At 40.9% G+C, this 27,902-nt stretch overlaps 1 protein-coding gene across 2 annotated transcripts; it reads left to right on the forward strand.

Annotated features, from left to right (window-relative positions):
* The first annotated feature begins 722 nt into the window (after positions 1–722).
* Positions 723–27,794, forward strand: LOC108384192 (RP9 pre-mRNA splicing factor). 2 transcript variants are annotated; one of them, XM_073238622.1, is made up of 6 exons: positions 723–999; positions 10,540–10,570; positions 11,704–11,854; positions 24,845–24,936; positions 26,438–26,499; positions 27,171–27,794. In XM_073238622.1, exons 1-6 carry the CDS (start codon positions 848–850, stop codon positions 27,367–27,369), a joined length of 687 nt encoding a protein of 228 aa, XP_073094723.1. In that variant the 5' UTR covers positions 723–847; the 3' UTR covers positions 27,370–27,794. The 2 variants fall into 2 exon arrangements, with proteins under 2 accessions (XP_073094723.1, XP_036883378.1); XM_037027483.2 differs by having other exon boundaries at positions 728–999; positions 11,704–11,833.
* Positions 27,795–27,902: the final 108 nt, after the last annotated feature.

A 27,902-nucleotide genomic window follows, 5' to 3' on the forward strand; every position in this document is an offset into this window, starting at 1 on the left:
GTTGTTTTTACATCCTCTGTACTGTCCTTCCTTTCAAAGGTAAAACAATTATGTATCAGATATGGTTTCAAAATACAACCTAGTTAAGCACCTGAGACTTTTGCATCCTGGCTTCACGACTTACCACTTATGTATACTTGAACATACCATTTAACTCTCTGGACCTCCTTTTTATCTATAAAATAAGGGTAAAACTTAAGAGTAGTAACAACACTTGTTTTTAGATTAAATGAACTCTCGTTAAGTGCTTAGACAATGACGGCTCATAAAAAGCTCTCAGTATATATTAGCTTTTTTTTCTCATTTCCAGCACCCAAAATATGTCTAAATAAAGCACCCATCAACTGTCTTAACCATGCTTCGCATGCTCTGGAAAACGGGGAGTGTCTATGGAGTCTTGCTTTCTTGCAAACTGAATGAATCCAGTACATGTAACGAGCAGCTCTCGTGTGCCTGGCCACTGGGCAAGACAGTGATGACCTGCACAGGTTCGTGGCCTCCAGGGGTGGAGGCCGCAAGGGCGGGCGGCCCTGGCTCGTAGAGGGGCCCCAGGCTCCCACCGCGCATCCTCAGCCCCCGGCCGCCGCCAGGGGGCGCGCTCCGACCTCCGGCACCCGGCGGTCTGGCGGCGAGGGCCCGGGTGCTCCCAGCTCGGCCTTGGGGCCGCGTCGCGGGAAGGCGGCCCAGCCGGTCTGTGGGGAGGCGGGGGACAAGCGGCCTTGGCGGGGACACCGGCCCCTGCCCGGGCGGCCGCGGGGCGAAAGCGGGAGGGGGCGCTGCGGGCCGAGCGGGCGCGGCGCGGAGGAAGGGCCGTCTTGCCGCCGCCTCGGCTGCGCCAGGGGCCGCAATGTCGTCCCGGCCGCGGCGCGACGACGCGGGGGCCGCGGGCGCACGGCGGCAGCGGGAGCCGCCGGAGCAGGAGCTGCAGCGGCGCCGGGAGCAGAAGCGGCGGCGGCACGACGCGCAGCAGCTGCAGCAGCTCCAGCACCTGGAGTCCTTGTGAGTCCCCGCCCGCCCTGCGGCCTTCCGCCGGGAACGGGCGTCTCCCGGGCGCCGTGGGGGCGCGCCAGGCCGGGCCCTCCGAAACCCGCGAGTGGGCAGGCGGGCCGGCCGTCCGCGGAGCGGCGCAGACACTGGGCTCCCGGCGCCCCTCGGGGGAGAAGGAAGGTCCGTTGCCCGGGCATCCGGGCGCGGCCTCGCGGCGGGAAGAGCAGACCCCGCCCCCGTCGCTCAGGCCCGCAGCGAGGCGCGCGCGGCCTGAACGCGGAGGCGGCGGGGGTCTCCCTGACCCCGCGGCGTGCGTGCCCGGCTTGCGCGCCGGGGGTCGGGCGCTCGGACCGGATCCGGGGACTGGATCCGTGAGGCGGGGCCTGAGCGCTCTGCCCGCCGTCCTTTCGGGTTTTTCAGTTCCAAGGACCCACTAGAAGCTGGGTAACCTCCCCATTCCCTTCCTCCCCCGCTGTTACGGGCAGAGGAAAAACCCAGCCCTGTAACGGTTGCGTGGTGAGCAGGGGAGAACCAGAGAATGATGGGGTGAGGGGATGGATGGTCGGGTGGGAGCCACACGGAGGCCAGTATCGCTCAACAAGAGGAGTTAGGGCGAGAGTCTTTCACTCTTGCTGGTCAGCATTGCCTGACCCAGAGGCACTGCTGCCCCAGCCCCAGGGGTTCAAGAAGAGTCCCGATAACCACTGAGAGAAGGGCAGGTTGCAAGGGAGGTTTAAACATCAGGTGGGAGTTTGGAATAATGAACTTTCAGTTCTTTTCTGTGATTCTGTCATTCTGTAATTAGCTTTAGAAAACAAACTTAGGTTTGGTATTCACTGAGTTATTCCATAAAAAATGCGTTTCTGTTTCAGGCACCACTTATTACTATGCCAAGATGATCATGTAAGGAAAGGTCTCAAGATGTTAAAATCCTTAATAATTAATCTTATGGAAGCTTTGACAAAAAAATACATTGCTTTATTGGAGTCTGGCCTGCTCATTTTAGTGTGGTTCTCAAGCTAAACTTCATCCCAGTAGGCAGTGGTTTTAGGATACAGGCCCTGCCTTGCTGACATTCACGATCCTGTTCCCTGTAGCCCTCTCCATCTCCTATTGTCCCTAGGATTAGTTCAGGCAGGGCTCAGCCCAGCTCGGCCCTCAGTATCTTAAACTCTCGGATACCAGATGATGGTTAATACTCTGTATTTATTTTGTAGCTCATAGTGCACTCAACAGACATCAGAGATTATTATAACCTTTTGCAGATGAGGAAATCCAGGTTCAGCAGTTAAGTAACCTGATCGAGGATACATCTGTCTGTAACCTAGCAAAACTAAGGAAGTACCCAGGTATCAGATTTCCAGACTCTGATTTTTCCATTTAAGAGATTTAAAACTTTCCCAGCTGCTGACATATGTGGTTTTGCTAGTTCAGATGCTTGTTTGCTTTTAAACGAAAATGTTTATTTCCAAAGTAAGACTTTAATGTAGTTTAAACATTAGTTTAAAGTACTCTCAGCTTTTAAATCTTTGGAATAAAATTTAAAGAACTAATAAAAAATAAAATTAAAAGACTAATTTCAAAAAATAGTGTTTCCCATCCCCACTTTTCAGTCACCCCACATACTTCCTGCAACACTCCCTCCAACTGAGGCTTCAATTGAAGAAACTTAGTTTTTTCTTAAGAGATTTAACTACTTATTTCTAAATTATATTTTTACACTGCTCTTTTTGAACAGTCGATATTACCTATCAACCTGCTTCATAGATGAGGGGTTAGTTCTTTCCCTGCGCTTCATATCTTCATCCTTCCAGTATAGCTCCATTATAATTTTGTTAAATATAGTTAGTATTAAGATTATAACTATGCAGTATTGTTCACTTTTAATCCAAACGGTGTTCTATGATTTCTTTTGCTTTCTAGTACAACTGTTGTTTTTTAGGTAGTTAATAAGATCCTCCATGTTTTCATTTGCTTTATTTCCTATCATCCACTGCTAATTTTATTCCAAAGGTTTAAAAACTTTTCCCATATGTTTCTACATACCTGATAAGGTTTTTTTGTTTTGTTTTGTTACCTACAGTCTTCCTTCTGTTCTCCACCAGTACACCCTACTAACTTTCTAGACTGGTGTACAGCAATTGTCATGGGACTTCATCACTCTCCTGTATTGGATCCATTCCTGGATCTTCTGTCTTTACTTTATTTTGCTGAAGCACATTATGTAACTTCCTGTAAAAAGTGCATTAGGGGTAAATTTGTTGAGTTCTTACATGTATGAAAATGTCTTTATTCTACCCTCAAACATGATTGATGGGTAGTTTTGCCAGGTATAGAATTCTAGGTTAGAAATCATTTTCACTCAATTTCAAAGGTGAGACACCATAATTTTCTAGCTCCCAATGTTGCTAAGAAATCTGATGCTGCTGTGATTCCCTTTCCTTTAGAAGTTATTTGTTCTACTTCACCCCACCTTTGGAAATGTTAAAGAATTCTTGGTCCCAAGTATTTTGCAGATTCATGGTTATCTGAACTTTTTCTCACTGGATTTTTAAAATTTTTTATTTGCGTAACACTTCATGGATATTTAATATTCATATATGATTTATATTTTAATTTCTTTTCCACCATTTTGTTTTCTCTTTCTCTTAGAATTCTATTGATCCTCTATCTTTTCTCTCCATTTTCTTTTTGTCTTTTCATTCTAACCTTCTGTAAGACTTATCTTCCAACCATTCTGTTTTACATTTTTTAAGATTCAATTATTATATCTTTAACTTTAAAGAGCTTTTTCTTGTTCTGAGAATTCTTTTCATAGCATCCTATTATTTCATCAATAACATCTCTCATCTTGGAGGATACTCATGAGTTTTTCTTTGTTTTCTTCTCCTTCCACTGCCTGTTTCTTCTTTTCCTTTTCTTTTGATTTCTTTCACTTAGAGGTTTTGTCCTAATGTGTAGAGATATTGGATCTCCCTCATTGAGACTGAAGCATTACAAAGCTATTTTGGAGGGGGCTGTTGAGAAAGAGAGGATGATGCAAAGGTATTGCTTTGTTGACTAGTAAGTTTCACTGTAGGGATACCAGACTGTGGTCATCTGTGGGAAGCTCCCACATATTAGGAGGTGGAGGTTTTTGTCTGGGGCCTGTTCAGTTTCCAAAGAAGAAACTTCCATTCTCAGGTCTGGGTGCTGGAAATAAGCTTTGCTACCAGGGTTCTGGATTAAGATGGAGACGTTGGGGATCTAGAGTTCAGACTGACACTTAACAACTATTTCCAGCCAGCACTCACCCTGATCCCTATCCTGTACAAATATTCCTATGCATGTGGGGCCTTTCCAAGAAAGTTTCACAGGGCACTAAACCTGCAGTCTCTTCAAGCATGAGGACAGAGTCTCCTGGCTGTGAGGAAGGAGAAAATTGGTGGTTTCAGCCACTCAGTTTTCATACTCCCAACTCCAGTCTTCCAAAGGGGGTAACTTCGTCTACCTAAAGAAGTCAGTTACTTTCTTCCACTTCCCATTGTCTTCCCAGCCTTGTCTTGAATTGTTCTCTGGTAGTATCTCTTCACAGAATTTCTTTGTGACTTCTTACCTTTTCTCTTTCTTTTCTGTCATTTTAAGAAAAGCTTAGAAAGGAAGGCAAAAAAATAAGTTGGTCAACCTGCCTTGTTAAAGGGAAAGTCCCATTGGGGTTTTTTACAAATTGAATTCAAGTTCGTTTACCCACAGGTGTGCCTTAAGTGCCCTCACACTCCTCTGACCTTTTGCTTACACTTGACCTTAAATTTTCTTACCCTTTGACCATACCTGCCAGGCCCCTGAAGGCATCTGAGTCTTGCATCTGTGCGCCAACCCCTGCTGTGGGTCTCTCACTGAAGTGTGCCTTGACCACTAGTCGTAACAGAATGGAGATTATGTATATATGTGGCAGTTTCTTCTCTGTCTTCCAGCCCCATAAGAGCCACTGCAGGAATAGTTGGAACGGAGTATGCTTACATGAAGGACTTTTCCAAAAGAAATCCTACCCAGCATTCAAAAATATTAATAGTACTTTTAAGTACTGGGTAAAATAAAAATTTCTTGCCCCATACCCACTTGGGAAGACAGTGTTTTTCCTCTCTTATATAATTTAGTCTTCATACTGCTCAGAACAGTTTATTACAATCTGAATGATACAATAGCAAGGCTCACAGGTGGTACAAAGTAAGGGACCTCTTTTTTTTTTAATTGTAAGGACTAACTACAAAGGTAACAGACTTCTCAGCTGTCACGGCACAAAAGCAAACTATACAAACACCCTCCTATTCTCGTTTCCAAATCTGTTAATCTTTAAATAATCCTTCAGTCTTTGAGAAATATCTTTTTTAACATAGTGCATAAACTAATGCATTGTTAAGCCCTAGGAAAAAAACTTTAACCATGTTCCTTTAAACTTGTGTAAACAGTTGTAAAATGGACTTGTAAGGGAAGGTCATTGCTAATAATAACATATTTCAAAATGTGCAGTTCCATCACACTCCTTTTCCACCTAGGCAAAAACATTTACATATTTTTCAGGAATTTGAATCTTATTTTGTTTGGCATGTGTTATTTGTACAACTATCGCAAAAATAAAGTATTGTTGGATTACTGAATATTTACATAGTGTCTACCCCCTCCCTTCCAAACTCCTTTAAAATAAGGCATATTATTAATGTTTCTAATGAATGGCTGCTGATGAACTGTATCGCCTTCCCAACTTATGTAAATTTCCACTGCTCTTGTTAGGCCTATAACATGCCACAGCTTTCCATTGGAAGATATTTTAAATATTTACTTTGGAAATACCATACCTAAAAAGCTAATACTGTTTATATCAGGTTTACTATGCAATCCTCAGGGAGTAGGTAAGTCCTCCTTACCTTTAGACTTCTAAAGTCTCCTTAGAAAAGCTCTGAATTAATGATGGTGAGGATGTCAGTGGAAAAACCTCCATCACAATTCTTAATTTGGAAGCACCCAGAGACTAAGCCAAAGGGAAGTTTTTCCTGCTGTAGTGACTGTCAGTGGCATTTCTCATCCGTCATTCACCGTAAAGGAAAATGTGAAATGTTTCTAAACTTTGCAACCATTCTGAAGTATAATAATGCCTACTTCCCTGGAGGTTTACAGGGTAAAGACACAGATCTGAGCTAAATATGTGTATGTATTACTTCTTGAGGAAGAGGGACAGAGCTTAAGAGATTCTCTTTTGAGTGCACACACACCTGGCCTCAGAATTTCCTTCCTGTCTCAGCCTTTCTCAAATACAGATTTGTACTTGGGACTCTCTCAGCTCAGTCCTGGCTGGAAATACAGAGGGCCTGGCTAGTCTGTGGTAGCTGGGTACAGATGAGCACAGGCAGAAGCTTTCTGCTGTAACAAGGTCGTTCCTGGTCTGCAAACCAGATAATGAAAGCCTATCTTTGCTAAATCCCTGATTAAAAACCCTACAGCTCTGTTTCCATCAGAGTGTGGCTCAGATATTGACTCTTAGCTTGACTTTTTCCCTCACACATGCATGGATGTTCCCAGGATCAACAAGAAAACGTGTGTATGCATTTAATATCTGCACACACTCAACCCAACCCTTGCCTCAGAAATGGCAGAGGTCATTGTTCTTTTTACTAGCTCCCTCCAAACTCATAGGTTTTGCTTTAGTGGGGAATGTATTGTCAAAATATAGGAAGGCATGGTATGTGAATTATATCACAATAAATAAAAAGTGAATAAATGAGCAGTGTTTTAGGGGGGAAAATTAAGGAAAACTGGATTCAGAACAGTATGTGTGCCCAAATCAAACAGTACTCGTGCTCTGAATATAAAGTGTCCCTGGAGTCTTGTGATTTCCAGTGACAAACATAATGCTAGAATAATTATGGATTCAGCTAAACACTTATGGACAGTCCTGTGCAGGTGAGGCTTGACCAGAGGCCAGCACTTGGGCACTGGGCTGCATGCCCTTGCAAGGTTTATTTAACTCCTCATGGTTGTTGAGACAGACTGCATTGCTGGCCTGGAATGGAGGCTGCAACTCAATGAAAGAACTCTTGATATCATGAGGTTTGAGTGCCTGTCCCAATTTGGCCTCTTACTGGGGTAGCCTCTGATTTATCATTGGTAAATGAAGGTCAGGATTCCTGGCCTGCCCTGCTCTTACTAACAAGATAGTTTATTAACTGTAATTAGACATATTTTATGAGCTTCACAAGAGGTTAGGGATACATGTGGCTGAATGCTGATGTGCCATCTGCATGGAGTAAGGGATGTCTGCATACATCCCTGAAGCCAGATGTAGAAGAGGGTTCCTCCAAGTCACATGGCCTAGAAAGGCAGTAAGAACAGCTGGGGACAATGTATGTGGGAAGTCCAATGCCAAGTATGGGCCCACATTTGCTTATTAGCAGCTGGTAAATCCATGTAAAGCTACAGATCTGTGAAAATACCTGAAGGCTGGCTTGGGTTGACAAAGTCTCTTTGTCGGGTCCACATCTTGACTTTTGTGATGCTAGTGCTCCTTTGAGCTGTGTCATGAGGCTGCTGAAAGCATCACCTTGTCTTCAACAAAAGGGGCAGAAACCAGCATTGTGGAGTGCCTTTCACACATGTGCTGTGAAATATTACCCTTGAGGAAATTGAGGTTCCAGGGGTTAAGTAACTTACCCAAAGTACACAGCAGTGAAAATGAATAAGAATTCAAAATTTATTTACCACCAAAGCCCATTCACACTGATGTAGAACTGGAAAGTGTTGCAGCCGGAATATGGGGTCCTCTTCTTCAAAAACCCAAATATATCCTTTATCAGGACAGTTACACAGTCATAAAGTGTGCCAAATGACAAAGTAATACGATTTAGTAGTGAGTTTGGTATCCTTTATTCAAAGGAAATTCATGAACTGCGGAGCACAGTGCCTCACCAGCAGTGTTACACAGTTATAAAGAGTGTCAAATGACAAAGTAATTCCATTTAGTAACAAGTTTGGTATCTTTTATTTAAGGGAAAACAGTCATGAATTGGGGCATCACGGTGCCTCACCAGCAGTGGAGTACTCTTCCTGAGGAATTTTGGGCGAGATCAAGTTGAATAGAACATTAAAAGAGGCAACTGGGAAACAGGGTATGATTGTCACCAAATTAGTTATTTCAGATGGGGATTTCCTCAGAAGGCTAGCAGGTCCTGTTTTCCAGGGTCAGGTAAGCTAGCTAAAGCTAAGTTGTGAATGGTTTATGTTAAGTTTCTTTGACAGTGAGGTATTTCCTATTAGTGCGGCAGACTTCCATTTACATCTGACTTCTTGGGCTCCGGGCAGGGTGGGGGTGCTCCCATGTTATGGGTCCCAATGTACAGTGACCTTTGTCAAGAGTTATGTGGACATTTCTGAGAACAGTTTTAATTTTATACTTTTCTAGTTGGAATTAGGAGTATCTTTATGCCCTTAGTCCTCCCTTCTGGTACTTAGCACTGTGCCTTGATGATCATTGTCGACTGTTTACTTCTACAAGGAGTAAGTTTTTAAGTTGAACCTTCAACTTGCCTGAGAAGTTTAGTTTCTCCTGTTGTACCTGTTGTTTTTTGTAGGAGAAAAATACTAAGTTGGTTAAAGCTAGAGTGGGAATTTAATTGCAAAAAGAAAATTGAAAAAAAAATTTTTAATGTAGTCTATATAACTCTATAGCAGAAATAAGCTCCTAATGATGTATTTTTGGCCCATTTTTCTCTCAGTCCTGGGTTTCCTTTGGCTTTTCAGAATATATTAGCCTGGGCTTATTCCTACATAGATGCAAAGAAGATGCCATTAATTTCATTTTCTTTTATAATTAAAATACATTGTTTGAGGCAGTATATTTGCATGTAAATAAATTAAAGCTGCCTCCCTCAGGTATCCTTTCAGAGGTATTCTCTTCATAGGAAAGCATGTCTGATTATAAATGTGCATATAGAATCCCCTTTTTCCCATACATGCAAATAGAAGCAATCCAAATATGTTTTTCTGTACTCCACTGCCTTTTTTTTTTTTTAATCTTAAACTATTTTGCAGATGGTCCTATATTAGTTTTGGGGTACTCAAAATCTTTTTGACTATTACTTAAATGATTTACAATTTTAACATACTGTTTTACTGATGCTAAAAATAAGACATTTTCACTACGAAACTCAGAAAAGTAATAATCTCTGAACTCACTATCTATATGCAGCAATTTTGAGACTCCCACATTTTCCAGGTTTTTAGAGTCAAGACACAATTTCAAACCAGCCATGGTGCCCAGATTCCCTCTCTCAGTGAAATGTCCCTTATAAAGACATTGAAAAGACCTGAGATGCTCAGTTGTCTTCTTTTTTCACCGTTTGTGTATGTGTATGTGTGTGTGTGTGTGTGTGTGTGTGTGTGTGGTGGGGGTGTCCAGTGTGTGTGATAACCAGTAGTGCGTCAAAACTTAAAAATGAACATGAGTCTGGCCTGCCCAGAGACAGCACCAGACCCCCAGGTTAAGGGTTTCATCCTACAGACTGCCTCCACTCCACACACACACACAAAAAAAATGAACATGATTGCAATTAAACTACAATGTTATGTCTCCATTCTATCTCAGTAAAAAAAAAATTAGTATTTTTAAAAATAACTTCAAATGACATGAGCACTTCATGCTGATTTTCCAGATTTGGAATCCAAAGCATTTTTCTCACAGTTCCGGCACAGTCATAGAAAGTAAAAGTGAATTGGGAACCTCGGCTTGACCTGTGTTCTCAGGATCCTGGGGCTCCGAGAACTCTGTGGTGAAAGGGAAATACATTCCCACACAATCATTTCTGTTCTTAGTCTAGCAGCATTCTTTATTGAATGCTGCCTATCATCCAGATGCCACACAGGGGTCCTGCACCCTGCATGCAGGGAGGTCCCTCAGGGAAAAGGATGGTCAGAGAGCTGAGGAGCAGACCGCTCACTCTGCGGGTAGGACTGGCTGCGAGGATCTCCAGTTGGGAGCTGCGGGGAAATGGGACAGGGAGCCTCTAGGACAGGTCACCTTCACCACCTTCCCCTGCAACTGGCCCTTCCATCCAGCTTTGCCCCTCCCTGTGCTGTCCCAGCCATGCTAGAACAGGCCCCTCAACCCTCCCCCATGAGCTTCTTCAGTGCTGAGTAAGTGGTGGGTCTGCTAGGTAAATAATCTGGCAACTGTAATGACTGTTTGGTGGCAAAATTTTCTCACAGGTGTTCTTACCACACATTTTTGCTGCAATCTTCTGCTTTCCCTTTTTACAAAAATAAAATAATTGTGTTATGACACCAAATGAGCTATTATTTCAGTGAGTTTAAGGTGTAGGTCTCAGCATCACTTCATGTGATCTCTGACTGCCAGGCATATTTGATGGACTGTTTTAGATGCAATGTAGTTTTACATTTCTCCTAAAAATATCCCTTTTTCTTTGGCCTGCAGTTGCTTTCGCTCATTAAAATGTGTTATGTGTTAATAAAATATGTTGGTTTCCTATGAACATGGTTGGTGACAGGCTTTTTTTTTCTTTCTAGCTATGAAAAACCTCCTCCTGGGCTTATCAAGGTCAGTGTGAATTTGTAGTTTCAGTTATTCTCTTAAGATGTTTGACTCAGTAAGTTGTGAAAACAAGTCGCATTGGGTTTTGAACCTCCCTTTAGGATAACCCTGTTTCTTCCCTGCAGGTGCCAGTGGGTTCCTACACTTTGGGCTTTATCACAGCTTGTGCCTTTGTGCAAATGTTATCAGTCACATGTCTGTTCCCTCAGAGATGGCGGCAGGCCCACAGGCATTGTCAGCAGCTCCCCTTCTCCCTCTCTCACTCGTGGCTGCATCTTCCCAAAGCTCCGCTGCCCCGTGTTCCTTCCCTGACGCACCCACTGCTGGTTTGTTGCATGTCATCGGCTCAGAGAACAGCAGACTGAGGAGACTTGAAGTGCATCCAGTCCCATCTCCCCTGGTGCAGGTGGCCCTCCAGCAGCCTGGCCCCACCACAGTGACCTTCTGCAAAGCCAGACATAGAGAATTAAAGGCCAGAGCAGGCCTCTCTGTTAATTTTAATGAAGAAAGATTTTTAGAAAACATTCTTCCATTATAAATTTAATATTCATGGAAACTTTGAAAAAATCATAAAGTAAAAAAAATAGCACGTTAATTGTATAATGCAGTTATTAAGTGGTAAAAATACATTTCATAAATACAGCATATGTGAGATTATAAAACATAGCATTGGCCTTCCAGATATAAAAATCCATTTTAGCTTAACATGTTATTTTTATTCTAGGTAACCTGACTTGTTTAATTCTATACTTTGCCTCATTCCACAAAGCTTTTAAATTAGCAGAGACTTTCTTTGACCTTAGAATCTAATTTTTGTGATCTAGAATCAGAATTTGGAACTCAGAAATCATTCCTGCATGAACACTAGTAACATTTCTCTAAAAACAGCTATGTCATTTTTGCGATACGGTTCTTCAGATTTATTTGTTCAGTTGGTTTTATTTATTTATTTACTTACTTCTTACTTACTGGGTCAGGTCTAATTTGTGTTTCTTTTCAGTTCCTCAGGGAGTTATCAGGGATGACACTGGGATCTCCTACCCATGAGAAAGCCGGGAATGCTGTGTCCTCAAGCAGGTGGGAGAGAATTCCAGGGCTTCTTTTTAACCATATGGTTTATATGTTGTTTGCTGTTTTAGGAAGATGAGACGAAGCCAGAAGACTGTATACCAGATGTGCCAGGCAATGAACATGCCAGGGAGTTTCTGGCTCATGCACCAACTAAAGGCCTTTGGATGCCACTGGGGAAGGAAGTCAAAGTTATGCAGTGTGAGTATGGAAGACTTTCAGGTAACTGGTAACACTCACTGGCACACCCCAGTTACATACCACAATTTACACACTGTGCTTCTTTAATTAATTTATTCACCACAGCCCTACTAAAGTCATGGCATAACCTCTGTTTTATAGATAAAGAAGCCAACTTCATGTGTCAGTGAGTGGTCTAATGTAAAAGTTAGAGCAGAGCTTTGATCCAGGGCTTCTGACTAGAAGTGCAGCAGTCTGGGCTCACCAGTAATATTCCTGTAACACAAAGGATATTACAAAAAATAACTTAAACCTTTGTATTTTATCACCAAAACTATAGCGTTATTTCTATATGAAATGACCATTCAAACCACAAATTATATATATGACATGTAGAATTCTAATTTATTACAAAATCCAAGTCTATAGAATATTCTGTACTAACAGTTAAAGCAATGGCCATCTTAAAAAAAAAAAGGATATTCCATGTTTGAAATGCCATAGGACAAGGGATGCATCGGAGGGCAGTCCCTCTGGGTCTTAACCTTAGTCAGTCACCCTCCATCAGAGGTGTTAAGGTTGTATCCGTAACTGCAAAGGAGTCAGAGGCCTCAGAGGTGGGTCTGTGTGTATACCTTGTGCCCCACCAGAACAGCAACACCTTCATCCAACATAAGATGGCATTTGAAGGAAGGGTACTGCTGCCTTTTAAAGGCATTTGTACAAAGATTCCTCATGCACATAATTAAAACAGCCACTTGAACCTCTAAAGAAAGTTATTTTGAAGTTTATTTCCATGTATCTCATTAGCATGATTGTATTCCTGACCCTTGATTTTTCAGATTTTTTCATTATCTTACTGTAGAAAGCAAGAATTGAGCTCTTTTTGCCTCCACCTGACCTCATACACACACCCATCCTATCTCCCTTTTTCCCAGTAATAGTTGTATCATAATTTAATGATTATTTTCAGAGTTGAATCCTGTACTAGACTAATTACATTTCCTCCATCATCATGCATAATGTTTTGTTTGCCCTGCAATTAATACGTTTTTTTTGTTGTGGTTCTTATTGTTTTTGCTGTTTTTTCCTGTGTATAATCACTAATTCAAGATTTCAGATGTTTGAGGTACTCTGTCAGAATCGCCTTTCTGAGGATAGTTACTCCATATGCTGTCATCCAGGGATCCTCCTTTACCATCATTCTGTGCTTTCCCTTATCCTCTCTCCTTTTTCCTGTATCTTGGGTCTTTGCAGTAGTCTCTTGCTATGTCGAGCACATACTCTAGTATTAGGAGGTGGGTTTATGGGAGATAAAATTTTCAAGACTTCATTTTCCTAGAAACCTGTCTATTTTATATTTTTAGATAGCCATTTAGTGTAATTCTCATTTAAAAACCAGCTTCCTTCAGAAATTTGAAGGCAGTGCTTCATAGCCTTCTCATTTGCAGAACTGCCATTGAGAAATCCAAAGCAATTAAGATTCTGGATGCTTTGATGTAAACTGTTTTGTTGTTACTTTTTTTAAATTTTTACATTCTGGAAGCTTGGAATTCCCTGTGTTTTGAAATTTCACAAATTGTTTCATTGGTTATTTCTTCCCTTCTGTGTTTGTTAATTTTCAGAGAGTGGATTTTCTAGACTGATTTTCTAATTTCTGATCATTTCTCCCATATTTTTATTTTCTGCTTCCTAGACTATTTCATCAACATATCTTCCAGTCTTTCATTTAAGATTTTTATTTATGCTATCATGTTTTCCAATGCAACAGGCATTTTTTGGTCTACAATTTTATTTTTTCATGTTCTATTGCAGTATGTTATCTAAGGATGTAAATTTTTTTCCTTCTTCCTGATGTGTCTGTTCCTTCCAAATTAGTAATTTCTGTTTGTTTATTTTTTCACCTTTGTCTTTCATTTAAAAGGCTTTCAGATCTCTGTGAATCCAGCTACCTACTGTATTACTGTAGTCTATGACTGTGTAACAAATGATCCCAAAATATAGTGGCTTCATACAAAAATTATCTTGTACCATCTCACAGTTTCTATGGGCCAGGAATTGAAGAGAGCTTATCTGGGTGATTATCATTGAGTCTCTCATAAAGTTACAGTCAAAATGTCAGCTAGGGCTGCAGTCATCCAAAGGCAAGGATGGAACTGGAGGACATATTTCCAAGATGTCTTACTCATATACATTGCAAACTGATGCATTGCAATTGACGGAAGTCTTCATTTTTTGCTACATGTACCTCTCTGTAGGACTGTTTGAGTATCCTCAGGATGATATTCCAGTGTTCTTTACCTAGAGCCAGTGATCCAGGAGACAATAAGGTACAAGCAACCCTGTATTTTATGACCAAGCCTCAGAAATCATAAGCTGTCATTTCCATAATATGCACTTGCTTACAAGCTCAGTCCTGTGCACTGTGGAGGAGGCTATAGGAGGGTGTGCATACCAGGAGGTAGGGCTTACTGGTGTACTCTTAGAGGCTGGCTGTCACACTCATTCCTGTTTAGGAGTGAGAGATTTTTAAAAAGCTGAGTAAAAATTCTAAACATCACTGTAAGGTGTCCTGTCTGGGATGATTAGTTTGGTAAACTTTTTTTTTTCTTAAACAGATAACAAAATATTGTAGTAAAGAGTAATCTCTCAGATCAGTATCTGTAGGTCATTTTCATTAGGCTGGTAGATTTTGACAGAAAAGTTATTTCCTGCCTCAGGGTAAAGGCTACATTCCTTATGTTCTGGTGTGGATAAAATGAAAGTTCCTGTGGCCAGAATTCTCAACTGGCCCTGGTTGGCTAGCTTAGTACACAGGTGTGGGCAATACGTTGCTATTGACTCTATATGAAGAGCTCCACCCAGTGGTCTTGGCAACACAGTGGCATGGCTGCAAGGCTGCAGGAGAACAGAGCAAAGGCTGGAGTGGTGGCAGCGCTGAGAATAGAGGCCCAGAGGACGGCTCTGCAGGTAGAGAAGCCCAGAGGATGGCTGTGTGGGCGGAGAGGCCCAGAGGCAGAGACTGGCTTGCTGCATGAAGACTTGCTCTGAGTGGATGGGATTTTGGTGATTGACCTGCCACCGTGGAAATAAAGTTGGGTATAACGCTTTCACCCCAAGAATGTTCTACTGTCATTTCTTTGGTCACCGTGAATCCATAGCGAACTTGCCCAGGGATGAAATCCATTGGCAAGACAATTGGCGACAGTTGGCAGGGTTCATTGGTGACCAAGGAAGAAGAACAGGTTGCCCTCATAGGAGGAGTGTTTCAGCAGGCTGTGCCTATGGTCAGGGAGGCATTCAAGCGTTCCCTGTGGACATGTGGTACTGTGAAGGGGTGGAGGAATGGGGTCTACCCCAAGAGAAAGCTGACAGAAATGACGTCACTACGAAGTGCTGTGGCCCGAGAGGAAGCAGCATGAGAAGGAGCAGCAGCCCAAGAAGGAGCAGCACAAGAAGCAGCAGTATGGGAATGCAGGCTTCCTGGTGCCGTGGGGCAGGTGAAGGATGTAGTGGAGCTGTCAGCCCCAGAAATGGAGGAGTGGAGGTTTGATGAACAGGTCGGGATGGAGGCCCAGAGGTACTGGCCCCTCCTCAGTTGAGACCTCCCCTGGTTGAAAGCTGGTGGAAAGCCAGAAGGACTTGGCAACTGCGGGTTCTTTCAGGAGAGGTTCAGCCCCCTCCTCAGGTTGTGGAGCACTCCATGATCTACTACTATCCTCAGGCTCAAGCACGGAAAGAAATACAGTCTGCTTCTCGAAGAAAGAATTTAAAGGACCCTGTGAAGGTTGCAAGGACCCAAATGTGGGTGGCTTTGAAAAGGCAGGATCAGTCAGAAAGAAATTGGACTGGAGCTGTGGCAACAACTGAGACTGGAGCAGCACTTCTGGCTGCTGAGGATGAAGCAGAAGGCAGAGATAAAGCAAAGATTGGCCTGTGTGTCTGCAAGACTTTTTGCTGGAGAGGCTAGAGAAGGTGGATATTGTAAGGCCCACCCATGGCCCTTTTGATTAACTCATTTGAGTAGAACTGGTCTCAGTACAGCTAGGATGACCACTTGGTGGCAATGGATCTCCTCAGGCTTGAGGGTTATTATAATTTGTTGTAATTTTTGTTATTTTTATATTGTATTATGTTGTTGTGGAGTTTGATTACAATGTTCCAGCTTCCTTGCACAGAGACCATTGCAGAGGACTGCGGGCACATAGATTGAGAGGAGAGAATCCTGGAGGGATGGAGTGTGGATAAAATCAAAGTCCCTGTGGCCAGGATTCTCACCTGGCCCTCCTTGGCTAGCTCACTACACACATGTGGGCAATACATTGCTATTGACTCTATATAAAGAGCCCCGCCCAGTGGTCTGGGAGACACAGTGGCATGACTGCAAGGCTGCAGGAGAGCAGAGCAGAGGCTGGAGTGATGGCATCGCTGAGTATAGAGACTGGGACGACTGTGCAGACAGAGTGGCCCAGATGCAGAAACCAGCTTGCTGCATGATGACTTGCTCTGAGTGGATGAGATTTTAGTAATTGACCTGCCACCATGGAAATAAAGTTGGGTATAACCCTTTCACCCCAAGAATGTTCTACTGTCATTTCTTTGGTAACACTGAAGCCATAGTGTTGAAAGACTGAAACCCATTGGCAAGACATCTGGGAACTGATTGAAGGAAGAAGGCTGTGAAGTCTCAGCACCCAGCACTCAGTCCTCAGGCATTCACATGATCTTCCCATGTTCGGCATGGCACCTTGCCTTCTAAAGTGCCTGACATCATTATAGCCAGAGACGATCCCTTTTACCTTCTCCAAAAAATAAACATTTAACCAGGGTCAGGGAGGAATATACATGGTCTTCTGACCAATTATCCTTTTTAAGCTACCCCTTCAACTCTATTCCCAGAAGTAGGCTGCCAAATCCGGAGCTTTGGGGAGTTCTACAAATTGAAACTGAGTTGGTTCTCAGTTCTCCCTACCACTGACTTAGAATTCAGTTTTTTGGGGTCTGCTATTCATTTAGCATGCTCTATCTCCATTAGAGCTTCCAATAATTTTATACTGTTGTCTCCTTTCCTGTATTCCCTGTCTTTGTGGTTTATGCCTTTTTATAAAAGTATTCTCTTTGTTGTTATTTTTATGGGATGTCATGAAGGGGATAAAAGTAAATGATTACTTTCAGTCAGTCATCTTTACCCAGAAGTCTGCTGTGCTTTTTTTTTCTTTTTTTAAGCTTAAAAACCACTCTGGGTTTGTGGCATAGTTAGTTGTGTTTCACTTGCCATTTTACAGGTCTTTTCACTGACTTACAGATTAACTGATTAGGACCAGAACCACTTTTACCATTAGGTTAATGAAGCATAAGATTTAAGACCCCTCACTTAGAACTTCCAAAGGCCTTATGGAGTCCCAATAATGTGCTTATACAGCCTTTTTTTTTTTTTCAATTTGCCAAGGCAAGATTAATTTTTTCCCCTTAAGAGCCCTTCCTCCCCTTAAGTTATATAAGCTTCAGGACCACAAAGCATAGATCCATCCAAGATGATAAAAAACACACACATAGAGAAGAAGGGATTAAAGATGGCGGCGTAAGAGGTGAGATAGAAACCTCCTAAAACCACATATAATATGAAAATATAATTAATACAACTAATGCTGAAAGAGCAACAGGAAAGAAGGCTGCACCAGACTCCATAAACCTGAAGGAAAGAATAGACCTCACAGAACAGGTTAACATACCAAAGCTGTGACCCGGCGGGATGCAAGGCCTTCCCCCACCCCAGCTCACTGGCAGGAGGAAGAGAAATAGAGCGGACAGGGAGTGGAGGCCTGGAATTGCTGAATACGTAGCCCTGGAGATCTGCTCTGGGGGCACGAACCTATATTGCGTGGTGCTCCGGTGATTACTGGGGTTGGAAAACTAAGGCGGAATGCCTGGAGAGACTGAGATTCCAGCTCCTTGTGGAAACCAGGGATCTATATACGGCTGCTCTGGGTGGGCAGTCTGAGAGACTTCCTAACAGCGAGAGGTATGCTAAAGGGGCAAGGATTACACACAGCTTACTGCTCGAGAGAAAGGACAGGTAGACAAAATTCGCCAAGTGCACTCTGCCCAGCAGGTTGGGAACTTTCAGGATCTTCAGGTGCTCCATCCTCCTGGCTGGCTACACAACTCCAAGGCCCCCCACTGTGACACACAGCCTGCTACACCTTCCTCCCGGCCAGCCCACACCTGGCTCGCAAACCAGCAAGCCCTACCCTGGTGTCAGGCCAGTCAGAGGGAAGCCCTGCCAAGAGCAACTACAAACGCAAAGCATAGAGGCTTACAACTGTGTGTTCAGCCCACAGGTCTGGCAGTGGAGACAGGCATAGCAGCCAGGAAGGACAAAACAGCTTTTTCCTCTACCCAGGCACCAGGACTGCTCCCCTGCAACCCCTGACTTCCCTCCAGGGACTAAGCAGCTCCAGAGAGTAGAGTTTCTGGGCACTAGAGGGCACCACGTAAAAATATGAAGCATCAAAGGAACCTGGTTAAACCAAAATCCCACAAACACCAAAAAAAAGGGTCAAGTGAGACTGCACTAATCAATCTTCCTCAAAGAGATTTCAAAATAAAAATTATAAACATGCTCCTGAGGTACAGAAAAATATTCAAGAGCTCAGGAATGAGTTTAGGATGGAGATCCAATGATTAAGAACACAACAGAGGAAGACAAGTATCAAATGATTTCACTCATCTGTGGAGTATAAGAACAAGAAAAAACTGAAGGAACAAAACAGTAGCAGACTCACTTGAAGCCAGGAATGAACTAACAGTTACCAAAGGGAAAGGGACTGGGGAGGATGGATGGGAAGGGAGGGATAGGTGGGGGTGGGGGGGAGAAAGGGGACATTATGATTAGCATGTATAATTTGGGGGGGCACAGGGAAGTCTGTGCAACACAGAGAAGACAAGTAGTGATTCTACATCATCTTACTACACTGATGGACAATGACTGCAATAGGGTATGTGGGGGGAACTTGGTGATGGGGGGAGTCTAGTAAACATAATATTCCTTATGTAATTGTAGATTAATGGTACCAAAATAAAAATTAAAAGAAAAAAACAAAATGGAGGGTTGTTGTTTTTTTTGAGGAGGTAATTGCTGAAAACTTCCCCAGTCTGGGTAAGGAGATAGTCTCTCAGGCCATGGAGGTACACAGATTTCCGAACACAAAGGACCCAAGGAGAACAACACCAAGACATACAATAATTAAAATGGCAAAGATCAAGAATAAGGACAGAATATTAAAAGCAGCCAGAGAGAGAAAAAAGATCACATACAAAGGAAAACCCATCAGGCTATCATCAGAATCCTCAGCAGAAATCTTACAGGCCAGAAGGGAGTGGCATGATATATTTAATGCAATGAAACAGAAGGGCCTCAAACCAAGAATACTCTATCCAGCAAGATTATCATTTAAATTTGGAGGGATTAAACAATTTCCAGATAAGCAAAAGCTGAGAGAATTTACCTCCCACAAACCATCTCTACACTGTATTTTGGAGGAAATGCTCAATTAATTACTAAACAATTGCAAAATTAAATCAACTACACCCAAAGTCAGTCAAGGGATAGACAAAGAGTACAGAATATTATACCTAATATATAAAGAATGGAGGAGGAAGATAAAGGAGGAGAAAAAAAGGAACCTTTAGACTGTGTTTGTAATAGCATACTAAGTGAGTTATGTTAGACTCTCAGATAGTAAGAAAATTACCCTTGAACCTTTGGTAACCACGAATCTAAAGCCTACAATGGCAATAAGTACATATCTATTGATAATCACCCTAAATGTAAATGCTCTAAATGCACCAATCAAAAGACATAGAGTCACTGAATGGATAAAAAACATGACCCAACTATATGCTGCCTACAAGAGACTCACTTCAAACCGAAATACATGCACACTAAAAGTGAGGGGCTAGAAAAAGCGATTTCATGCCACTAATAGGGAGAAAAAAACAGGTGTTGCAGTACTTGTATCAGACAAAGTAGAATTCAAAACAAAGTAACAAGAGACAAAGAAGGACATTACATAATGATAAAGGGGTCAATCCAACAAGAGGATATGACCATTATAAATACATATCCACCCAACACAGTAGTACTACAAATACTAACAATTAAAAGTGGAAATAGAATGTAATACATTCATTCTAGGAGACATCAACACTCCACTAACTCTGAAGGACATATCAACCAGACAGAAAATAAGTAAGGACACATAGGCACTGAACAACACATTAGAACAGATGGACCTAACAGACATCTACAGAACTCTATACCCAAAAGCAGCAGGATACACATTCTTCTCAAATGCACATGGAACATTTTCCAGAATAGACCACATACTAGGCCACAAAAAGAGCCTCAGTAAATTCAAAAAGATTGAAGTTGTACCAACCAGCTTCTCAAGAAGACCACAAAGGTATGAAACTAGAAATAAATTACACAAAGAATACAAAAAAGCCCACAAACACATGGAGGCTTAAGAACATGCTCCTAAATAACCAGTGGATCAATGACCAAATGAAAACAGATAAAGCAATATATGGAGACAATTGACAACAGTAAGTCAACACTGCAAAATCTGTGGGAGGCAGCAAAGGATGTGCTAAGAGGGAAATACATTGCAATTCAGGCCTACCTCAGGAAAGAAGAACAATCCCATATGAACAGTCTAAACTCAAAATTAATGAAACTAGAAAAAGAAGAACAAATGAGGCCCAAAGTTAGTAGAAGAAGGGACATAATATATATTAGAGCAGAAATAAATAAAATTGAAAAGAATAAAACAATAGAATCAATGAAAGCAGGAGCTAGTTCTTTGAGAAAATAAACAAAATAAATAAACCCCTAGCCAGATTTATCAAGAAAAAAAGATAGTCTACACAAACAATCAAAAATAAAAACAGAAAAATCACTACAGACACCACAGAAATACAAAGAATTATTAGAGAATACTATGAAGAAGTATACACTAACAAACTGGATAACCTACAAGAAATGGACAACTTTCTAGAAAACTACAACCTTCCACGGCTCACCCAGAAAGAAACAGGAAATCTGAATAGACCAATTACTAACAACAAAATTGAATTGGTAATCAAAAAACTACCTAAGAACAAAATCCCTGGACCAGACTGCTTCACTGCTGAATTTTATCAAACACTTATTAAAGACTTAATACCCATTCTCCTTAAAGTTTTCCAGAAACTAGAAGAGGAGAGAATACTTCCAAATTCATTCTATGAGGCCAGCATCACCATAATACCAAAACCAGGCAAAGACACCATAAAACAAGGAAATTACAGACCAATATCCCTGATGAACATAGATGCAAAAATACTCAACAAAATATTAGCAAACTGAATTCAAAAATACATCAAAAAGATCATCCATAATGATCAAGCAGGATTTATTCCAGGAATGCAAGGATGGTACAACATTCAAAAATCCATCAACAACAACAACAACAAAAATCCATTAACATCATCCACGATGTCAACAAAAAGAAGAACAGAAACCACATGAGCAGGTCCACAGATGCTGGGAAAGCATTTGACAAAATTCAACATTCATTCATGATAAAAATTCTCAACAAAATGGGTATAGAGGGCAAGTACCTCAACATAATAAAAGTCATATATGACAAGCCCACAGCCACCATTATACTTAACAGTGAGAGGCTGAAAGTCTTTCCTTTAAGATCAGGAATAAGACAAGGATGCCCACTCTCTCCACTTTTATTCAGCATAGCTCTGGAGGTCCTCACCACAGCAATCAGACAACACAAAGAAATAAAAGGCATCCAGATTGGTAAAGAAGAAGTTAAAACTGTCACTGTTTGCAGATGACATGATATTGTTCATAGAAAACCCTAAAGAATCCACTCCAAAACTACTAGAACTAAAACCTGAATTCAGCAATGTTGCAGGATACAAAATTAATACACAGAAATATGTTGCACTCCTATACACGAATGGTGAACAGAAAGCAGGAAAACAATTCCATTCACAATTGCATCAAAAAGAATAAAATACCTAGGAATAAACCTAATGAAGGAAATGAAACATGTACGCACTGAAAACTACAAGACACCCATGAGAGAAATTAAAGAAGATACCAATAAATGGAAACACGTCCATGCTAATGGATAGGAAGAATTAATATTGTCAAAATAGCCATCCTGCCTAAAGCAATCTACAGATTCAGTGGATTCCCCATCAAAATACCAACAGCATTCTTCAATGAACTAGAGAAAATAATTCTAAAATTCATATGGAACCTCCAAAGACCCCGAATAACCAAAGCAATCCTGAGAAGAATAAAACTGGAGGGATTATGCTCCCCAACTTCAATCTCTACTACAAAGCCACAGTAATCAAGACAATTTGGTACTGGCACAAGAACAGACCCATAGACCAATGGCAAAGACAAGAGCTCAGATATAAACCCAAGCATATATGGTCAATTAATATACGATAAAGTAGCCATGGACATAAAATGGGAAAATGACAGACTCTTCAACAACTGGTGTTAGCAAAACTGGACAACTACATGCAAGAGAATGAAAATGGATTATTGTTTATAACCATACACAAAAGTAAACTCGAAATGGATCAAACACCTGAATGTAAGTCATGAAACCATAAAACTCTTAGAAGATAACATAAGCAAAAATCTCCTGAATATAAACATGAGCAACTTTTTTCTGAATGCATCTCCTCAAGCAAGGGAAACAAAAGCAAAAATGAACACATGGGACTACATCAAACTTAAAAGATTCTGTACAGCAAAGGACACCCATCAACAGAACAAAAAGGCATCCTACAGTATGGGAGAATATATTTGTAAACAACATATCCGACAAGGGGTTAACATCCAAAATATATAACGAACTCACACGCCTCAACACCCAAAAAGCAAATAACCCGATTAAAAAATGGGCAGAGGATATGAACAGACAATTCTCCAAAGAGAGACATGAGAAGATGCTCCCCATCATTAATTATCAGGGAACTGCAAATAAAAACCACAGTGAGATCACCTCACACCAGTTAGGATGGCCAGTATCTAAAAGACTAAGAACAACAAATGGGGGTGAGGATGAGGAGAAGGGGAACCCTCCTACACTGCTGGTGGGAATGTAAACTAGTTCAACCATTGTGGAAAGCAATGTGGAGGTTCCTCAAAAAACTAAAAATAGAAATACCATTTGAGCCAGAATTCCACTCCTAGGAATTTACCCAAAGAATATAATTTCTCAGGTTCAAAAAGACATATGTACCCTATGTTTATCACAGCACTATTTACAATAGTCAAGATATGGAAGCAACCTAAGTGTCCATCAGTAGATGAATAGATGAAGTAGAGGTGGTACCTATACACAATGAAATACTATTCAGCCGTAAGAAAGAAACAAATCTTACCATTTGCAACAACATGGATGGAGCTGGAGGATATTATGCTCAGTGAAATAAGCCAGGCGGAGAAAGACAAGTACCAAATGATTTCCCTCATTTGTGGAGTATAACAAAGCAAAACTAGAAGGAGCAATACATCGACAGACTCAGACTCCAAGAAACGACTAGCGGTTACCAAAGGAGTGGGGTGGGGGAGGGTGGGTGGAGAAGGAGGGAGAAGGGGATTGAGGGGTATTATGATTGGCACACATGGTGTGGGGGGTCATGCGGAGAACTGTGTAGCACAGAGAAGGCACATAGTGGATCTGTGGCATCTTAGTACACTGATGGGCAGTGACTGCAGTGGGAACGGGGGGACACGACAATATGGGTGAATGTAGTAACCACATTGTTTTTCATGTGAAACCTTCATAAGAGTGTATATCAATAATACCTTAATTAAAAAATCATAAAAAAACACAGATAGCCCATAATCACATTTTAATTTCACTTATCCTAGTGTTATCTAGAGTGGAGCTTCTCAAACATGGTGGGATGTGGGGTTGCTGATAATCTAGTTCTAACAAGTTCTCAGGTGATGCCAGGTATGCTGGTCCATTGACCACACCTGAAGTAACAAGAATCACCTCTCCTTTAACAAAGATTTCTTATCACAGATGGTATACATCCTTCTTAATAGTCACACAGTAATGCATGGCTTTGAACATCCCTCCGTTTTTTTCATACAGACAGACATCTGTTTAAAGCAGTGTGCATTTGCATTAAGAGTGCATTCCTTCTTTCCCATGTGGAACTAATTAGTGGGGAGGTATGGACAAGTGCAGGTCAGTGATGATCATAAGAGATTCTGTGAACCAAATTTTTTCCAATGATTTCCTACTACCAACTCTCACATAAAAATGTAAAGGGAAAAATATTACTTCTCTGTCACTACATATTTTCAGTAGCTGTCAGCATGGAGCCATGTTGAGTGATCTTACCTATAATCCCTCTTCCTGCTTCCTGACCTTGGTTAGAGTTGTTTAATACCTTACAGTCTGCTAGGTCGGCCATAACAGAGTACCACAGACTGGGTGACTTAAGCAAGAGAAATGTATTTAGTCTCACAGTTCTGAAGGCTTGAAAGTCGAAAATAAAGATGTCAGTGGAGTTGGTGCCTTCTGAGGGCTGTGGAGGGATGGATCAATTCCAGGTCTTCAAAGACCCTATCTCCCAGTAAGGTCACATTCTGAGGTCCCAGAAGGTGGACATTCAACACAACGAGAACCGCAGGAAAGATGACACAATTCAACCCTTACTAAAAAAAAAAAAAAAATCACACTATTTTATTTGCATGGGATTGCTGGGTAAGTACTTGGTTCATTTCTAAAATTCCAAGATTAAAGAATACTTACGGAAGCAATTAGCTTCCCTCTGTTTTCCAGGATTTTATGTGGTTCATCCATCAATCGATCTGCTTTTTAAAATTGGAATCTAATGAAGAAAATAGTTAATATGATCTACTGATACTTTATCTTGATTAAGTAAAAATGTGTTATCTTACTAAAATATGTCCCTTTTTCTTTGTAGGTTGGCGTTGTAAACGGTATGGTCACCGAACAGGTGACAAAGAATGTCCTTTCTTCATCAAAGGCAACCAAAAGTTAGAACAGTTCAGAGTAGTAAGTAGAACCCCAGAGTGTCATTTTACATTTACCAGAAATAGAGAGCATCAGTGAACCAGGCCATCACCAGTGAACTGTAGGTTCACATAAAATACATCCCTAGAAGCCTTTGGACCACAGTATCTGGTGTCAACTACATCTCCATTAAATCAAATTGTGTGACAGATTATTTCATTAACAAAAAACTAACTTATTAAAGTGTTATTTGCTTATTCCTTGGGCATACTGATTCTGTTTCTGAAGCAGACATTATCTATTCTAAAATTAGGGTTCTAGTTCTTCAGTCTTTGTGTATATAAATTATATATATCCCCTTTAGATGACAGTGAAATAATTAAGACATTTAAAATATTGTGCTTTCACTTTAATAATTTGAAGAAAATATTCTAGATAAATCACTTCTAGCTATACTACCAATTTTTATAGCTTCTATAATACACTTTGGTGATACATTTCAAAAATGTAAATGTAAATCCATATTGTTGAATTCAGAGACTAAATTCTAAGAATTGATCCTAAGGATATAACAGAACATCAGTATATGCAAATTTTTATGAGATGGGTAACTATCATATTGACGTGGTTGGAGAATAGAAACTAAAGAAAACAGGAAACAATCTCAGTGGCCAACATAAATTACTGTAACATAGAAATCATATCACTTCTAATTATGTTGTAGAAGAATATATAATCATGGGAAGATGTTCACAAAAGAATAAAGTTGTATATATAGTATGATTATAATTTTTTGTAAATTATGAATTAATGACTAGAAGCATCACCCCAAATTGTTAGCACTGGATATACCTTGGTGGTAAGATAATGTATATTTTACTTTTTTCCTTTAGTATGTAAAATTTTTACAATAAACATTTTTAAAGATAATTCACACACCATAAAGCTCACTCTGTGTTCATATTTTTAAGTAATTTAAGTGATTTTAAATTCTACAGATATTACAAGAATACGTTTGCTTACTTTAACAAAATGAAAACAGTACAGTTAAGGTTTTTCACAATTGATTTTTCAAGTCCACTCTATCCTGTCTCCCCAGAGGGAATTTGTAGTAAGTAGCTTATTCAGTATATTTCCAGACTCTTTTTTGAGCATATACATGTTTTTGTGCACCTCTAAATGAATTATTCTTATGTATCATTTTCCAACTCACTTGTTTAGCTTAGTAATATCTCTTGATCATCTGTCCATATAGAACAAAGAGAATTACCTCAGTATTTCTAACCTTGAATAGTATTTAATGTTTCTACCATGGTTTTTTTCTTTATAAAGGTTATTCAAATTATATCCTATATTTGTAAAATTGGAAAATATTTTTTATAGCCTCCATGAGTTTGAAGTGATGGTGACTCTTAGGAACAATTAGAACATAAAATCATGCTAAAAGGGGAAAAAACTGGTTTCAGTGAAATAGCGATTTAGTCTTAATTTAACTAACAGTCTGTGAAGCCTAACCTAACTTTAATTTTCTCTAACCCTTAAGGCACATGAAGATCCTATGTATGACATCATAAGAGAGAATAAAAGACATGAAAAGGATATAAGGTAAAGTTGTCCTGATAACAATGTCCTTTTAAGTTTGAAGCTGAAAGTTAGAAACAACTGTTCCAGTATTGAATGATTGGCCTAGCAAATATGGAACTTTACTTGTGAAACATTTGGAGGGCAGAAGTAATAACTGAAAAGGTCAATGTGTGCGGAATGAGCAGGCCAGCCTGTTCTGCTTGGATTAATTTAAAGCAGTGGGCTTGGCCCAGCCTCGCCCACTCATGCCACTAATAGTTGATATTGTCCAATTTCATTAAAGATCTGAGCTTTTGTCAGAAGATTTTAGATAGGGTGAAAAAACAGAAGGGTTTGTTTTTCTCAAATTGGTGACACTGAGTTATAATTGTTGAGGAGGTAGATTATCTACTATGAACAGGGAGGGAATGATTCAGGAAAGTATGCATCTGTTAGAAGTTAAAATTGTAAGGACTATAGAAACATTTAGCACAATGAAAAGAACACAAAATGGCTTATACCCTGGTTACAGTCATGTAAAGTGGGCGTGGATATGGACAAGAATCGGGGAAACATGCACAAGTAAAAACAAGTACTGTCTTCAAGAAGGTGGTTATTTATGGCATTTTTTACCTTCATTACTGCTTTTATATATTTTTATCTGAAATTTTTTTCATTTAAATATGATTCTTTGGCCATTCTCACATGTTTAGGATACAACAGTTAAAACAGTTACTGGAGGATTCTACCTCAGATGAAGATGCGAGCAGCTCCAGTTCCTCAGAATGCAAAGAGAAACTTAAGAAAAAGAAGAAGAAAGAAAAGCAAAAGAAAAGGAAGAAAGAAAAGAAAAAGAAGAAAAAACGGAAGCATAAGTCTTGCAAGTCAAATGAGAGTTCGGACTCAGACTGATAGGACTTGACTTGTGTGGCATTCTCATCTCAGCAATCAAACACTGTGGCCAAAGAGCAGAGGCATGGGGGTCGGAGAAGAAAAGGAGGGACGCGCTGAGGACCTTTGGTGTGGGCCTGTGAGCTCTCACGTCTTCCAGCACAGATGTGACCCACAGGGGAGGGAGGGATCCTCCCAGGTGCCGGCTGTGCACAGGGGCTGATTTCAGGCAGGAGCGCCTTCGTCAGTGTCCTCCTGCCTGCTCATCTGCAGCTTGTGATTCCTTTGGAACGGCGCTGCCAAGGGTGGCTGGACAAAGGGAGTCTCTGGGGAGTTCCAGGCGCTGCCACAGCCATCACCCTCCTGACAGGCGGCTTGACTTCACTCCCAGACTTCAGCTTGGCCTTATCTCTTGTTAAAGGTAATAAAGGTTAGAGGTAATAAAAGCTCCTTATTATATTTATTTCAAAAAACATTCATTTAGTTTTGAATCATAACCTATTTATGTAGTCCAAACTTTAAAAGTACATGAGGTTCAGTCATGAAAACTCTTC

This window comes from Manis javanica, chromosome 6 (genome assembly GCF_040802235.1).
Source record: "Manis javanica isolate MJ-LG chromosome 6, MJ_LKY, whole genome shotgun sequence".
NCBI lineage: Eukaryota > Metazoa > Chordata > Mammalia > Pholidota > Manidae > Manis > Manis javanica.